General features: G+C 44.2%; 1 protein-coding gene across 1 annotated transcript in view; it reads right to left on the bottom strand.

Moving 5' to 3' along the window:
- Positions 1–18011, bottom strand: part of grid2 (glutamate receptor, ionotropic, delta 2) — a 1051241-nt gene that overhangs the window by 302505 nt on the left and 730725 nt on the right. Inside the window, exons 7-8 of the mRNA XM_056283554.1 lie at positions 9728–9889; positions 6283–6402 (exon numbers count right to left, since the gene is read on the bottom strand). Coding sequence (XP_056139529.1) covers positions 6283–6402; positions 9728–9889 — 282 coding nt within the window. The remainder of the gene's footprint in view (positions 1–6282; positions 6403–9727; positions 9890–18011) is intronic.

Raw genomic sequence — 18011 nt, 5'->3', positions numbered from 1 at the left:
TTATCGGCCCAATCCTCAAGTGTAAATCTATTGCCATTTTCTCTCCTTGAAATCACTTAAGATGCTGCAGGTGGCTAACAAAGCAATTACACACGTGGCAGCTTTGTGGGCTCCATACGAGAGGGCAATGAAGCCTGGCATGCTCATTAGATGTATAGAAAGAGCTATAGGCTCCTGTGTATAGCCACTGAAGGTAATACAGTGGAAAGCCAATTCTAGCACAGTGTGGCAGCAATAATTATGATTGATATATGTCTGCTATTACCATTATAACCGGACAAGTATGTGTACATGTATGCTGTGGGACAGAAACTGATGTCATGAAAAGTAGTTAAGGATTCAAACAGATAAAAGGACATGAGAGAGGCAGATAATGGCAGAAAATGGAGGATGAGGAAGAAAAAAGGACAAAATAAACCTTGAAAGATAGGAGAAAAGGAAGGAAAACAAGATGAAAAAGATAAAATAAAGAGATAGATCCTTAATAGTATCATGTTAATAAAACGAGAAAAAAAATAGAGAACCAAGGCAGAACACTGAACATGTGGTGAGGGTGAATCTCTCCAAGAAAGAGGTCGATGATGGAAAGCACAGAGAGAGGCAAGGGAGGAGTATGAGAAGGGTGGCAAAGGGGGTGTTGAGTCATTAAAAGGGCAGTATGGCCACCCCCCATGCCTCCCCCCCACACACACCCACAGTTTATATACTGTCTAAATGGTTGCAAAGAAATTAAGCTCTTTCTGGCCTGCAGTTAATATTTCAAAAGTCGTTGATGCATATGCTTACTAAATGGTTCCCCTACAGAAATCCCACGTGGATTCATCCATTATGTCTTGAGAGCAAGTGGATACATGAGAATTATAGTAGGCTTAATATGGTACGAGGGAGTATGCACATGGTGTGTGAGAGAGTGCGTGTGAGAGAGAAAGTGAGAATGGGAGAGAGAGTGATGATTTATATATTCTTAATGGAGAATAACTTATGTTGACTTACTACTATGGCTCAAGATTTTGACATGTTTCCTCCTTAAATAAGTCATTGTCAGCACAAACCTCACTACCTACCACCATTCAAGTGCAAAGTGAGCTCTGGATAAATAATAGAACAAAGGTTGCTCTAAGGAAAGCTGGTAAATGCTAACGTTCAAATATTCAACAGCTAAGCTTTCCAGAGAGCGTGTTAGATACATGCTAACATCGACCTTTGAAATTAAGAAAGAGTTTCTCAGGGAACGATGCATGATAGATAAATGCAGCAGTTGCCAAAAAATGACTATCCCTTCTCTGGTTTTGCAGAAGAAACATAATATCCAAAAGGGATCAAACTTGCGGTCTTTGCTTGCAATCACAGAGTTTTACTTAGTAAATGTCTAATCTGCGGTAATGAAATGAATGTCTCCTTGCATGACTGCTCCTCATACTTTGCTGTCATTGCAATTTCTGAACCGAGCACAGTTCGGGAAATTGAATTAGATCGTTTAAACGACGAATTAATTGACAACCTTTGTGTCAAGCAGTGAAATCCGATTACTCAAGAAGAACTTGCCCAAAATTGTGCTTTCAACGAGATTTAAGCAGAGTGAAATGTAGTGCCGTTTGAATCTTCCCTCTGAATTATGCAAAAGATTGCAAGGGGAAATGCAGATTGTTTCTCACAGAAATAGAGCAAACAAGGTGCTTTCAGACTGCATCATGTTATATTCGTTTGCTGCGTCATGGTACAATGTCAAGCGCTTACAATGCACAGCCCTCTGTTTTTCTCCCCAATTGTACTTGGCCAATTACCCCACTCTTCCGAGCTGTCCCGGTCACTGCTCCATCCCCTCTGCCGAGCCGGGGAGGGCTGCAGACTACCACGTCTCCTCCGATACATGTGGAGTCACCAGCCGCTTCTTTTCACCTGACAGTGAGGAGTTTCACCAGGGGGAAGTAGCGCGTGGGAGGATCACGCTATTCCTCTCAGTTCCCCCTCCCCTCCGAACTGGCGCCCCGACCGACCAGAGGAGGTGCTAGTGCAGCAACCAAGACACACACCACATCCGGCTTCCCACCCGCAGACACGGCCAATTGTGTCTGTAGAGACACCCGACCAAGCCGGAGGCAACATGGGGATTCGAACCAACGATCCCCGTGTTGGTAGGCAATGGAATAGACCGCTATGCTACCCGGACACCCTAGAGTTATTAAACTTCACTTTATAAATGGCTTCTTAGCAGTCATTGTAAGACAAGAATATGTTGCAAGGGAAAGTTAATATCTAAGCTCTCTTCAGTCTTTTGATTAAGGCATCTAACCTTCACTTAAGCTCAACTACGGACCAACAAATGTTCAGTGAATGTCTGTGTATTTAGGGAGACTGTAGCAGAAATACTGTATAACAAGTGTCTTAATTCCCTCAGAAGTAATTATGCTCCCTGATTAGGGAATCGTGCCATAATGTAATTATGTTGTGCTTTAAAGATTAATTTCGTCTGTGGTAGCATGCTGTGTTATACTGGTGTCTCACCATGTTATCCATAATCACAGCTCACTATCTCATTTGTAATCCATGGAGAGATTCCTCTGTGTAAAGGAGTCGTGTGTGTGTCTGTGAATCAACCCCAATGCATGTGTCACATATTCCTTGTGTAACTATGAATAGTTAGTGTTTATGTGAGAGTCATATTGAAATATATAACCCAATAACTACCTATCACACCTATCTAGTAACCCACCAGCAGCATGTTGCAGAATCATCTCATGTAGCCTACTTAGACAATTATGCCAGCCCCAAGACTTCCCATCCCTTCCTATGATGTTCAAAAACCTAAAATCCAGACAGTATTAGTCTAGACGGCGAGGTTGACTGATGATATTTAGAGAGTTATAAAAGAAAGACAGCTCAGGAGCATTCAAATAAAATCAAGCACAGTCTTAAAGGGCAGAGGTCCTAAACGCAGACTGAGCCTGGCCTTAGACTAAATTGGTTTAAAACTAACTTCAAAATTCAGTTTAATTCACTGCAAGGTTTAACCTGTGTCTAGGAAACTCACACAAAATGTTCTAAAACCACTTACTTTTACAGTGGCATTGCACCACTTTAAATACAACACTGCTTATTAGCCCGGCAGCTACTCCTACTTTCGGCTGCTCCCGTTAGGGGGCGCCACAGCGAATCATACATTTCCATTTCTTCCTGTCTTCTGCGTCTCCCTCTGTCACACCAGCCACCTGAATGTCCTCCTTCACCACATCCATAAACCTCCTATTTGGCCTTCCTCTTTTCCTCTTTCCTGGCAGCTCCATATTCAGCATCCTTCTCCCAATAAACCCAGCATCTCTCCTCCATATATGTCCAAGCCATCTCAATCTTGCCTCTCTTGCTTTGTCTCCAAACCGTCCAACCTGAGCTGTCCCTCTAATATAATCATTCCTAATCCTGTCCTTGTTCGTTACTCCCAGTTAAAATCTTAGCATCTTCAACTCTGCCACCTCCAGCTCCGCCTCCTGTCTTTTCGTCAGTGCCACTGTCTCCAAACCATATAACATATCTGGTCTCACAATCATCCTGTAAACCTTCCCTTTAACTCTTGCTGGTACCCTTCTGTTGCAAATCACTGCTGACACTCTTCTCCACTCACCCCACCCCGCCTGCACTCTCTTCTTCACCTCTCTACTGCACTCCCCGTTACTTTGGACAGTTGACCCCAAGTATTTAAACTCATACGCCTTCGTCACCTCCACTCCTTGCATCCTGACCATTCCACCGTCCTCCCTCTCATTCACGCATATGTATTCCGTCCTGCTCCTACTGACTTTCTTCCTCTTCTCTCCAGTGCATACCTCCACCTCTCCAGGCTCTCCTCTACCTGCACCTTACTCTTGCTACATTGGTAGCCGGGCATCATTCTGGTTTAAATCCAGACAGGACTGCTTTTGACCTTTAATATTAAGGAGATAACACTTTTTTCAAGTTGAGAACGTTGATTTCATTATATAACAGGGGGTTATGAATGGGAGGTTGATCAGCTGGCCCTCTGGTGCGGCCATACCAACCTGGAGCTGAACATGCTCAAAACAGTGGTGATGACAGTGGACTTCAGGAGGAGGCCCCCCAACACTGCCCCCTCTAACCATAATCAACAGCACAGCTTCTACGGTGAAAACCTACAGATTTCTGGGTTCCGCAAACTCCCAGGACCTAAGGTGGACATCCAACATAGACACAATCATCAAAAAGGCCCAGCAGAGGATGTACTTTCTCTGCCAGCTCAAGAAGTTCAACCTGCCTCAGGAACTGTTGATTCAGTTCTACACTGCAATAATCCAGTCTTTCCTCTGCACATCCATCACTGTCTGGTTTGGATCAGCCACCAAACAGGACAGGGACAGACTACAATTAAGTCTGCAGAGAAAATCATTGGTGCCAACCTGTCCTCCATTCAGGATATATACACCTCCAAACTCAGGAAACGAGCAGGCAACATCACTGCAGACCCATCCCACCCTGGTCACAACCTGTTCCAACTCCTCCCCTCTGGTAGGCACTACAGAGCACTGTACCCCAAAACAACCAGATATAAAAACAGTTTGTTTTCCATAGGCTGTCATTCAAATGAATACTTAACATTGTCAAATAAATCCAACTATTTTGTATAAAAACTGTACTGTACATTGTACGTATACCTGTGCACCCTGTCATGTCCATCTACCTCAGGCATGTATGTAAGTAACCTGCTAACATTTATTTCAGCAGCTCTGATATGTTCTCTGCACTAGTGCATTTTATCCCCTCTTATTTCGCCTGTATAAGTCAATCCTTGTGACTATATCTGAAGACTGTTGTTTCCCTTACTAGGATATTGGTTGTGATTGCTAGCTTGGCAGATAGCTCAACTCTTTAAAGGAGCAGCACAGTTGTGTTGTAGTGCTGTTATTCTATGTTAAGTAAACCGAGAGAGCAACAAAACCGGAGTCAAATTCCATGCATGTGCAAACCTGCTAAACTTGATTCTGATAATCCTTCAAAGATTACCGATTTTGATAACTATTCATAACTGTAGTTAGTGGCAAATTCCACTGTGCATGGAAGTGTGACATCTTTGATCTAAAAGGCCGTGGTCACACAATTCCCCTTTCAACTGCTGGCACCGAAAAGTAATCGGAGTGACTGAAGGCAGAGACAAAACAGAAGCTAGGGAAAAAAATAAATCAGGTAGTTCTTAAGGTATGGACACAGTGTGAACTACACAACCCACTTTTTTACATCAAGAAAAATGCCGTTGAACCAGCCTTTGAAACAGCCTTAATAATGATAATAATAATAATAATAATAAATAATCCAGATCAGTGACTCAGATGCGACTCTGACTCTAGGTGCTGACTTATGAATTCTGAAGTATACGTAAATAACAGCTTTTATTCAATTGTGAGTGCACGGCACTACCTGGGGACACAAAACAATAGAATAAAATTACGTATTGTGTCAAAAGCAGGTGAATAACGAAAAAATTAGAAAAACGAGTCAGAGAAGAAAAAAAACATTAATTGGATAATTAAAAGACTGATTATCCTTTTCTTAATGTGTACTATGAAAGTTTTGATGCAGTCATACAGACATAAACACTGTGCTGTCACCAAACAGAATATGCGGGTGCACGTACAAGTGTGTGTGGATGGATACTGGGATGTGCTATGTGGCCTCTTAAAATACACCATACACACACACACACACACATGTAGGTGATCATCAGTTACCACTCAATCATGCTACTAGTTAATTCATTTAATAACCCAGCCTTTAATGATGGGTAGAAGAGTTGAGCTGAGGTAATCCATTAATGAACAGAGGAAAAAAGGTAACTTTATATAGTGACATAGTGAAAGGAGAAAAAAAAGCACAAAAGAAACACTTAAAGAGCTCCCGAGGAAGTCACAACCTTAACTGCATGCAAAATATGCAAGGCTGAACTATTTATGTGCTTTTACGCTTCCCCAAAATGGTTCTGAAAATTCAAGTTTTCTAGTGTTACAAGTTTACTGATATTACAAGAACCCACTCCAACCAAGAGCAATCCAAAAGAACATAAAGCAGCAAGGCTTCACATGCTGCACAAGGTGATGGGTAGAATATGGGAAACGACTGAGGAAAATGGGGAATTAAGGTACAAGAAAATCAGGTGCCGTGAAATTCCCTTCCATTGCATACAGCCATTCCACTCCATAGACCACCTGGGAGGTCATTTGTCATCAGACATGACAACATAGTAGAAGGAAATGGTGTGTCTATTTTAAAGGTACTTACCCTACTGACGCCTCTTCCTCTGTCTTCTCCATAGTTTGTCCCCAGGATTTCAAAGAAGATGTTGGGGTTGGTGCCGTTGTCTGTGAACTCGAGGAAACTCGTGAGACCGCTCACGCCAAACTGCAAAGGTGAAGAAGAACACGTATTTAACCACATCGTTGATGAAGAAGAATCCATGTTTTAGTTTGCTGTGACTGATCATTGTCTGTGTGTGTGTGTGTGTGTGTGTGTGTGTGTGTGTGTGTGTGTGTGTGTGTGTGTGTGTTCTCCCATTAAGGGACCTCCTAGCACCATAGCTGTTTTTTTTTCAATGTTTGTAATGTTTTGGGTTTTTTTTCATCCATCCATCCATTATCCAAACCGCTTATCCTACTCAGGGTCACGGGGATGCTGAAGCCCATCTCTTTTTATCTTTGGTAAATCAGTGACATGGTGAACTGTCTGTGTGTGTGTTTCTTAAAAAGTAAATGTGGGAAGAATATAGTTATCCCATTGAGGAAAATCACACTTCATGCTTCCATCCATCCATTATCCAAGCCGCTTGAGCATATCCCAACAGTCATTGGGCGGCAGGCAGGGAGACACCCTGGACAGGCCGCCAGGCCATCACAGCCCCCCCCACACACACACACACACCCCAGGGAAAATTTTAGTATAGCCAGTTCTCCTGACCTACATGTCTTTGGACTGTGGGAGGAGACCGAAGCACCTGGAGGAAACCCACACAGACATGAGTACAACATGCAAACTGCACACAGAGGACGCCCCAGGATGACCCCCCAAGACTGGACTACCCCGGGGTTCAAACCCAGGACCTTCTTGCTGTGAGGCGACCACGCTAACCACTGCACCACCGTGCCGCCCATTTCATGCTTACTGTCCCAAATTTAACTGTCAATGCAGTGGATACACGTGTGAGTGTACATTTTTGGTATAAAGGGTTTTGTTTGTTTCTTTTTGCTTGTCGGTGTGTGTGTGTTTGTATGACAGTTCTCGAGAACAGGACATTTTAAACCATTGGCCATTTATTACACAAGGGGCATACATGGTACCTGAGTGGGTAGGTGTTGTAAAATAATGAACTGAACTCATCTTTATCACACGCACACACACACACACACACAGTGTCATTCCCCCAACCATTGTCCTGCCCTCTGGTCATGTAAGCAGCCATAAAAGAGTCACTGTGCCTTCAGGGAAGGAGCTATGTAACACTTCCTGCTATGATTCACACCCTGAGTTTGTATGAGCACGACTACATGTTTTTGTCAGTGGACCATTTGGTCTTGGGTGCACTTTTATTTATGTGTGGAGAGAGAGAGAGAGAGAGAGAGAGAGAGAGAGAGAGAGAGAGAGAGAGAGAGAGAGAGAGAGAGAGAACGTGAGAAGGAAACTGCAGATGATGTATGGAGCCAACTCTTTCCTGTCTGTCACTACACATGATCACAGTTTATTGGTGATGTTAATGTGCTATTTGCATATCAAATGACTGTGTCAGTCACAAACATATATGCATATGCATAAAGACAAACACACACAGTATTCTTACCCACAGTATGTACACTCAACTTTTCCCCCCGCAACTTCAGATGCGGGAAACTTAGTTGAAACTAAGTTGCCCTTGAGTTGCATAGTGTAAAGCCCACTGCAACACACTTATAGCTTGTTTGAAACTCAAACAAGCATTTCAACTTTATGAAACCAGTTTCATGCAACAGTCAATCAAAATGGTGATAACCTGTCAGGCGATGATGCCATTTATGATGGTTGATATCTTTTCAACGGAGTGATTTTAACTTGGATTATCACCACCAAAGGTGGATGAGAAAAAGAAGAAGGTCAGGGGAACATGTATATTGGCTTCCCTGCAACCTTAGCAAGGGTAAATCCTGCCTGGATACTGCTCACCGCCTTTCATAATCAGTTGGTTAATTAATGCTGTCTGCCTGGTATTGGTGCAATACATTCACAACAATTATCTTTCTGTTAATTGCACCTGCTGTAAAGGACAAGTCAATGGGGCAAAGAGACACAGCAAGACAGGGAGAGAATGATAGAAGGAGAAGCAGATGAGAGGTGAACAGATGGGTTTGTGATGTTTGAGAGCCTCTAAGAGGGAGATAAAAGGGCATCCTGCAGTGTTCTGTCACAAACATCTTTTTATCCCCCTCTTTCTGTCCATCCCCCTCCCTCTCTCTCTCTCTCTCTCTCTCTCTCTCTCTCTCTCTCTCTCTCTCACACACACACACACACACGTTTTATTTTACTTTGCAAAATTCCTCCCTCTCTCTTCAAGTTCCTTTGTTTGTGCCAATGAACAGGTGCCAATATTAACTGACCAACTAATGATGTATTTGATACAAAGGATAGATGACATTGCAGTCATTGCTACTGTCATTGTCAAGCAATTAACAGAATTGATAAGATTTTGTGAAGGGCCAGAGCAATCGTGCAGCGATTCCTAAACTAACCCGAAGAAATATAATAACATGTAAAGCGGAAAGACATAAGTTAGAGATAAATAGATTGAGAGACCTCTTGCATGGAAATTGGACCAGGTGAAAACATGCATTCTCGCACACGCACACACACAAAATGGGGTACAGCATGTTGCTTGTGCTCTGTAAAATGACACTAATGCCAGGCACATGAACGTAACAATTATTGCTTAAGGCTCTTGAACACAGCTCAGTGGAAACAGCCATCAGGACTGGTTTAACAGCCAGGATTGGCTGATGAAAGTGCTGCCAAGCCCCACTCTGATCTCAAGGTGAGACGAGGAGATAGATAGGAAAGTCAGTGTACCATATTTATTATTGTCTGACACTAATCCAAAATTAGCATTTCACTTGGCTCCCTCATTCAGTCAACCTGCCATCCCTGGAGTAGTTTTTTATTGATATCTAAACACAAGGCATTGATCCAATTGGATTTAACAGGGATGAAAGTGCTGCCGAGCCTCAGCTTGAACTCAAGGTGAAAGGCAGAGATTCATAAAATCACTGCTGCAGGAACAGGATGAAATCCCTCCATTAACCAAAAAAACTGCTTTTCAGGAAGTGAGGAGAACTTGCTGATTTGCAAGGAAACTTTCTAAAGCCACGTGACTCTTTGAATTGATAAGACCTTCGATGAGTGTACCTTCTGAGCACAAGCTGGCAATGTAAGTAGAAACTTTCAAGTAGGATTTTTCAAAATTTCCAAAATGTTGGGTTATAAGTGTGATAAGAATATAAAAAACAAACTCATCACTTATTCCCTGTCTCGCTTCATCAAACAGGCTGACATTGACTTCCGAGACCAAACGAATGCCAATTTATACCATAAGATGGCACTTTCAGAACTGATTCAACACTGACTGAGTCTTGCCAGTGTGTGAGTGCATGTGTTAGTGTGTGTGCGTGTGTGAGTGCATGCATGCATATGTGTGCGTGTGTTGTCATACCTGTTTGACGGTATCCAGCATGCTTTTCCCTCCCTGCCAGGGCTTGGAGTTCTTCCTGATGCAACTAAGACTGGCCATGCTGTGCCACTTCCTGTCCTCCAACTTCCTGTGGAAGGTATTGGCCAACAGCAGCACCGTATCGTAGATATAACGGTTGGTGATCTACAGAAACAAGAGACAGGGAGGATGAGAAGAAAGGAAAGTAAAGAGAGGGAAAACACATCAGGGATGCAACCATCACAGTGGTCAACTTTAAACAGCAAGGTTGCATTTCTCCGTCTTGCTTGTTGAAGATGTAACCATTTTAAAAGCTTATATTCTTTTCTTTTGGTTTTCTTTTTAATCAAATCTACCTTTACTCCTTGCTTCACTCTGATCACTGTCCATCCAAATTTTGATTAGAGGAGCAAACACTTTGTCTTTCTTTATCACACTTCTTCTAGAACCTTTATTTCTGCATGGTTGATGGTCAGTAACTTGAACCCATCTCATCCCGTCTCATCTCATCAACAGCCGCTTCTCCGGGGTCCTGTCGCAGTGGCAGTAAGGTAAGTAGGGCACTCCAGATGTCCCTCTCCCCAGCAACACCCTCCAGCTCCTCCTGGGGGATCCCAAGGCATTCCCAGGCCAGATTGGACATGTACAGTGCATCCAGAAAGTATTCATACCCCTTCACTTTCCCCACATTTTGTTATGTTACAGCCTTATTCCAAAATGGATTAAATTCCTTTTTTTTCCTCATCAATCTACACACAATACCCCATAACGACAAAGCGAAAAAAGTTTTGTAGAAATTTTTGCAAATTTATTAAAAATAAAAACTGAAATATTGCATGTACATAAGTATTCACACCCTTTACTCAGTACTTGGTTGAGGCACCCTTGGTGGCGATTACAGCCTCAAGTCTTCTTGGGTATGAAGCTACAAGCTTGGCACACCTATATTTAGGGTATTTCTCCCATTCTTCTCTGCAGATTTTCTCTAGCTCTGTAAGGTTAGATGGGGAGCATCGCCGCACAGCTATTTTCAGGTCTTTCCAGAGATGTTCAATGGGGTTCAAGTCTGCGCTCTGGCTGGGCCACTCAAGGACATTCACAGACTTGTCCCAAAGCCACTCCTGCGTTGTCTTGGCTGTGTACTTAGGGTCGTTGTCATGTTGAAAGGTAAACCTTCGCCCCAGTCTGAGGTCCTGAGCGCTCTGGAGCAGGTTTTCATCAAGGATCTCTCTGTACTTTGCTCCATTCATCTTTCCCTCGATCCTGACTAGTCTCCCAGTTCCTGCTGCTGAAAAACATCCCCACAGCATGATGCTGCCACCACCATGCTTCACTGTAGGGATGGTATTAGCAAGGTGATGAGAGGTGCCTGCTTTCCTCCAGACGTGACGTTTGGCATTCAGGCCAAAGAGTTCAATCTTGGTTTCATCAGACCAGAGAATCTTCTTTCTCATGGTCTGAGAGTCCTTTAGGTGCTTTCTGGCAAACTCCAAGCGGGCTGTCATGTGCCTTTTACTGAGTAGAGGCTCCCATCTGGCCACTCTACCATAAAGGCCTGATTGGTGGAGTGCTGCAGAGATGGTTGTCCTTCTGGAAGGTTCTCCCATCTCCACAGAGGAATGCTGGAGCTCTGTCAGAGTGACCATCAGGTTCTTGGTCACCTCCCTGACCAAGGCCCTTCTCCCCCGATTGCTCAGTTTGGCTGGGCGGCCAGCTCTAGGAAGAGTCCTGGTGGATCCAAACTTCTTCCATTTATGAATGATGGAGACCACTGTGCTCTTTGGGACCTTCAAAGCTGTAGAAATTTTTTTGTACCCTTCCCCAGATCTGTGCCTCGATACAATCCTGTTTCGGAGGTCCACAGACAATTCCTTTGACTTCATGGCTTGGTTTCTGCTCTGACATGCACTGTCAACAGTGGGACCTTATATAGACAGGTGTGTGCCTTTCCAAATCATGTCCGATCAATTGAATTTACTACAGGTGGACTCCAATCAAGATGTAGAAACATCTCAAGGATGATCAATGGAAACAGGATGAGCCTGAGCTCAATTTTGAGTGTCATAGCAAAGGGTGTGAATACCTATGTACATGCAATATTTCAGTTTTTTATTTTTAATAAATTTGCAAAAATTTCTACAAAACCTTTTTCACTTTGTCATTATGGGGTATTGTGTGTAGATTGATGAGGAAAAAAAAGGAATTTAATCCATTTTGGAATAAGGCTGTAACATAACAAAATGTGGGGAAAGTGAAGGGGTGTGAATACTTTCCGGATGCACTGTAGTCCCTCCAGCGAGTTCTGGGTCTGCCCTGGTGTCTCCTCCCAGTTGGACGTGCCCGGAAAACCTCCAAAGTAAGGCGCCCAGGAGGCATCCTAATCAGATGCCCGAACCACCTCATCTGGCTCCTTTCGACGCGAAGGAGCAGCTGCTCTACTCCGAGCTCTGTCCAGATGTCCGAGCGCCTCACCCTACCTCTAAGGCTGAGCCCAGACACCCTATGGAGGAAACTAATTTCAGCCGTTCATAACCGAGATCTCAACCTTTTGGTCACTATCCAAAGCTCATGACCATAGGTGAAGGTTGGAATGAAGATTGACTGGTAAATCAAGAGCTTTGCCTCCTGGCACAGCTCCTTCTTCACCACAACAGTCCGGTACAACGTCTGCGTTACTGCTGATGTTGCACCAATCCGCCTGTCAATCTCCGGCTCCATCCTTCCCTCACTCGTGCACAAGACCTCGAGATACTTAAAACTCCTTCACTTGAGGCAACAACTCATCTCCAACCCAGAGGAAGCAATCCACCATTTTCCGGTAGAGAACCATGGCCTCAGACTTGGAGGTGGTGACTCTCATCCCAGCCATTTCATACTCAGCTGCAAACCGCGTCAGTGCATGCTGGAGGTCGTGTTCTAATGAAGCCAACAAAACCACATCATCTGCGAAGAGCAGAGATGCAATTCTGAGGTTCCCAAAAGGACACACTCCTCACCTTGGCTGCAACTTCAGATCCTTTCCATGAATATCACAAATAAGAACTGGAGACAAGGGACAACCTTGGCGGAGTCCAACACCCACGGAAAACGTGGTTGACTTCATGCCAACATTACGGACACAGCTCCCACTTTGGTTATACAAGGACTGGATGGCTTGTAATTGATTGAACCCAATGATTTTTGTTGGTGTTAAAATTGGTTCACCAGTAAACACAAAGATTACCTGAACAGGCTTGCAGTCATTCTTCAACATATCTACATGCTGTGCTTGAACGTAATCATGCGCAAACACAAATCCGTAACAATCACAAACATAACACACATGCATATGGATGGTTACAGGCAAAGGTACATTCCATATATTAATGGAATTGATAGGTCCCTGGCACCATGGAGCAAGAAGAGAAAGGGAGAGCGAGAAAGAACGAGAACGAGATAGAGGAGTTAATTCAGCCTGTGATCGATTGTTTTGTGATTTACTAAGCCTGTTGTCACCATGTTAATGAGAGAATAATAAATAGCATGACTAACACAAGCATGAACACACACACACACACACACACACACACACACACACACACACACACACACACACACACACACACACACACACACACACACACACACACACAGTGTTCTTGTACTTGTATTATTGTGAGGACCAATTTGAGTATTTAAACATTCGAGTGAGAACATTTTTTACAAAGTGAGGACATCATGGTTCTCACTTCTTTTAAGAATCTATTTTAGGGTTAGGACTTGGGTTTAGCGGTAAGGTTAGAATTGGGATTAGATTAAGGTTAGGGTAAGGTTTAGGCCTGTTGTTCTGATGGTTAAGGTTCGGGTTAAGGACTGGGCAATGAATGTAGTCGATGAGAAGTCCTTACAAAGATAGAGGTACAAGAATATGCACAAGCGCATGTGCACTCACAAACAACACCAATAATGTAATGAATCGGAGGGGCGATTATATTGGTATGTATATTGGTAACGCTCTCTCTCTCTCACGCTGACACACACAGACAGTATATAGATTATACAGATAATGATGCTAATATTTCAGGCGTCATCGCCAGTTCACTGTAAAGGTCACCATGCATCAATTCTGTGACAACAACACATCCATAATTGCTTCTCTATAATTCTGTTCCATAAACCTGTGCTGTATTTAATAAAGTAAGAGGACTCATTTACTGAAGATGCAACAAAGAATGCCATATACAATATTTTGAATGACTTCACTCTGGAACTTGGACAAACTTTTGTTTTGCTTTGCACACACTTTTGTTGAAGCACTTATTTCAAAAACAGGGATGAATAAAAAAAAAATGCTGGCGAGGATATAACATTGGTCCAGAGTGCGTCCGGGTAGCATAGCGGTCTATTCCGTTGCCTACCAACATGGGGGATCGCCGGTTCAAAGCCCCATGTTACCTCTGGCTTGGTCGGTCATCCCTACAGACACAATTGGCCGTGTCTGCGGCTGGGAAGCTGGATGTGGGTATGTGTCCTGATCGCTGCACTAGCACCTCCTCTGGTCAGTCAGGGCGCCTGTTCAGGGGGAAGGGGGGAATTGGGGGGAATAGCGTGATCCTCCCATTCGCTACGTCCCCCTGGTGAAACTCTCCTCACTATCAGATGAAAGGAAGCGGCTGGCAACGCCACATGTATCGGAGGAAGCATGTGGCAGTCTGCAGCCCTCCCCGGATCGACAGAGTGGGGTAATTGGCCGGATACAATTGGAAAAAGGGGGGAAATCCCCCCCCCCAAAAAAAACAACATTGTTCCAGAGTGCCCAGGATTCTGAATCACAGACACAACTGTGATAATTATGTTTAGTGGCCACTGTGGCCTGAATGGCACATGCCAAATTCTATGCCTAAACAATGTTCAATACAGGGACCACATTGTAAAACATGCTATGGCAGTGATTTTCAGTGTACCAGACAAATGACAAATGATTATTTTAGAAGGATAATACACCTTCCATCAGTTCAAGTTCATCGCTGTGTTTGTGGAGCAAAATATCTGCAATATACTGCATGCACAAATTTTAAGGCTAAAAATGGACAGTTCTGGGGGCATCTGGGTGGCGTGGTGGTCTATTCCGTTGCCTATCAACACAGGGATTGCTAGTTCGAATCCTTGTGTTGGTCCCGGCTTGGTCGGGCATCCCTACAGGCACAACTGGCCGTGTCTGCGGGTGGGAAGCTGGATGTGGGTATGTGTCGTAGTCGCTACACTAGCGCCTCCTCTGGTTGGTCGGGGTGCCTGTTCGGGGGGGAGGTGGAACTGGGGGGAATAGCGTGACCCTCCCAGACGCTACATCCCCCTGGCAAAACTCCCCACTGTCAGGTGAAAAGAAGCGGCTGGTGACTCCACACGCATCGGAGGAGACGTGGTAGTCTGCAGCCCTCCCCAGACCAGCAGAGGGGGTGGAGCAGCGACTGGGATGGCTCAGGAGAGTGGGGTAATTGGCTGGATACAATTGGGGGGAAAGGGTAGGAAAAAAAAGAAAAGAAAAAGGATGGGACAGTTTTTGTTAAGAAATTGGGAACCAGCTTACTTTTATTCATTTCACTTTTTCTACAAATTGTTGCATACATGGCAATATGCAACCCGTACTGATTTCATATTTATTTTACAATATCAACCAAACATGGGGATGAGTTTTTGCCTCAAGTGAAGGAGTTCAAGTATCTCCGGGTCTTGTTCACGAGTTAGAGTAGGATGGTGCGGGAGACAGGCGGATTGGTGCAGCATCAGCAGTAATGCGGATGTTGTACCGGACCGTTGTGGTGAAGAGGGAGCTGAGCTGGAAGGCAAAGCTCTCAATTTACCAGTCAATCTTCGTTCCAATCCTCACCTATGGTCATGAGCTTTGGGTAGTGACCGAAAGGGTGAGATCGTGGATACAAGCGGCTGAAATGAGTTTCCTCCGTAGCGTGTCTGGGCTCAGCCTTAGAGATAGGGTGAGGAGCTCGGACATCCGGAGAGAGCTTGGAGTAGAGCCGCTGCTCCTTCGCATCGAAAGGAGCCAGTTGAGGTGGTTCGGGCATGTGATTAGGAGGCCTCCTGGCACTTTGGAGGTTTACCAGGCACGGCCAACTGGGAGGAGACCCCGGGGTAGACCCAGAACTTGCTGGAAGGACTACATGTGCAATCTAGCTGGGAACGCCTTGGGATCCCACAGGAGGAGCTGGAGGGCGTTGCTGGGGAGAGGGGTGCCTGGAGTGCCCTACTTAGCTTGCTGCCACTGCGACCCGACCCCAGAGAAGCGGCTGATGACGAATGAATTAATGAACCAAACACACCCCAATTTAAGTTGATCAGGAAATGAAATTGTAGCAAGCAATGTTCTATTTGTGATTTTTTTTTTACAGACAACAAAAACAAGATGTACTGTTTACTATATTATCTCCTGGAATGTGAAAAAAATGGAGGGGCAAAACTGAACAAGCAAAGTGATTACAAGTAACTGAATAATAGAAAACAGGTACCACACAAGAGAACGCCTCGACATAGAACGGTCCAAGGCACAAGCACATAAACAGATGCCCACGGCACCCAGCTTAAACAAAACACTGTCAAAACCTACTGTCGGGCTCTGGGAGTATATAGTCTCTCCTTTCTTTCAATTTTATCTCTTTCTTCCTCTCTCTCTCCTATCCCTACACTTTTTTCGATACTGCTGTCTCTCCTCTTGTTCCCATCATTCCCCTTATCCTCCCCTTTAACCTACCACCTGTGCAACCATGGGTCCGACCCTTTAAAGCTACAATCCATGACTTTTCTTATTTTATACATTTGACATGTGATGATGATGTGGGAACAATCATTGGAATGATGTTGTAGTATAGTTCGATGTAGGAGGCAGAGAGAAATAGACCTGCTGTAGCTGATTTTCTCAGACTAAAAACAAGGTGTAGCAACCATTGTCATTCATTTGCCACCAGCTCAACAATAAATAGCCTGCACTCTGGTAAAAATGTCCCCCTCGGACCAAAGCTAACTTAGACAGTCCATCCATCCATTCATTATCCAAGCCGCTTATCCTAATTAGGGTTGCGGGATGCTGCAGCCTATTCCAGCAGTCACTGGGCAGCAGGTGGGGAGACACCCTGGACTTGCCGCGTCCATCACAGGGCTGACACTTTCACATCTAGGGACACTTTAATATGTCCAATTCACCTGACCAACATGTCTTTGGACTGTGGGAGGAAACCGGAGCACCTGGAGGAACCCGCCACAGACACGGGGATAACATGCAAACTCCACACAGAGGACAACCTGGGACGACCCCCAAGGCTGGACAACCCTGGGGTTTGAACCCAGGAGCTTCTTGCTGTGAGGCGACAACATTAACCATTGAGCCACCATGCCACCCTAACCTAGGCAGTCTAAACTACAAACTTAATCACAATATATATTGTAACACTGTTCTACAGTTGTACTGATAGTTTGCACAATAGAAGCATGGCCACGTCAGCATCATGTTTCAATCTTTCTTCCTGCTGGAGTTTTTTCCAACATGTACGTGTTTACCACTGCATCAGTGCTCATCCTACCCCATCAACAAATTTCAACAGTGGTATGTAGAGGCTGAGGAGTGTCTCAAACCATGGTAAGGATACCAGTTAGCGTCATTTAAGATGACTCCATAGTCCAGATGGATAAAAATAATGATTTAATAAGGGAGAAAAGTCACAAATTGCAGCTTTAAACAATCGGATAGCACTGCAGCCATTTTAAAACAGTAAATTAAATCCGTGTGAATAGAGCAGCTTGTGTGTATGTATGTATGTATGTATGTGTGTGTGTGTGTGTGTGTGTGTGTTTGTGTGTGTGTGTATATATATATATATATACATACAGACACACACACACACACACACATATATATATATATACACATACGTATATATATACGTATATATATACACGTGTATATATATATACATATATATATACGTGTATATATATATATATATATATATATATATATATATATACATATATACACATATATACATTATAATCCAAGCCGCTTATCCCAACTGGGGCCGTGGGATGCCGGAGCCTATCCCAGCAGTCATTGGGCGGCAGGCAGACACCCTGGGCCACCAGGCCATCACAGGGCCGACACACACATACACACATACACACACACATTCACATGGTGAATGTGATTCACGATTCACCTGACCTACATGTCTCTGGACTGTGGGAGGAAACCGGGGCCCCGGGAGGAAACCCACGCAGACACGGGGAGAACATGTAAACGCCA

The sequence above is a fragment of the Lampris incognitus genome, chromosome 1 (assembly GCF_029633865.1).
Source record: "Lampris incognitus isolate fLamInc1 chromosome 1, fLamInc1.hap2, whole genome shotgun sequence".
NCBI classification, from domain to species: domain Eukaryota; kingdom Metazoa; phylum Chordata; class Actinopteri; order Lampriformes; family Lampridae; genus Lampris; species Lampris incognitus.
The sequence above is the reverse complement of the archived record's forward strand: the minus strand, read 5'-3'. Positions and strand labels throughout refer to the sequence as shown.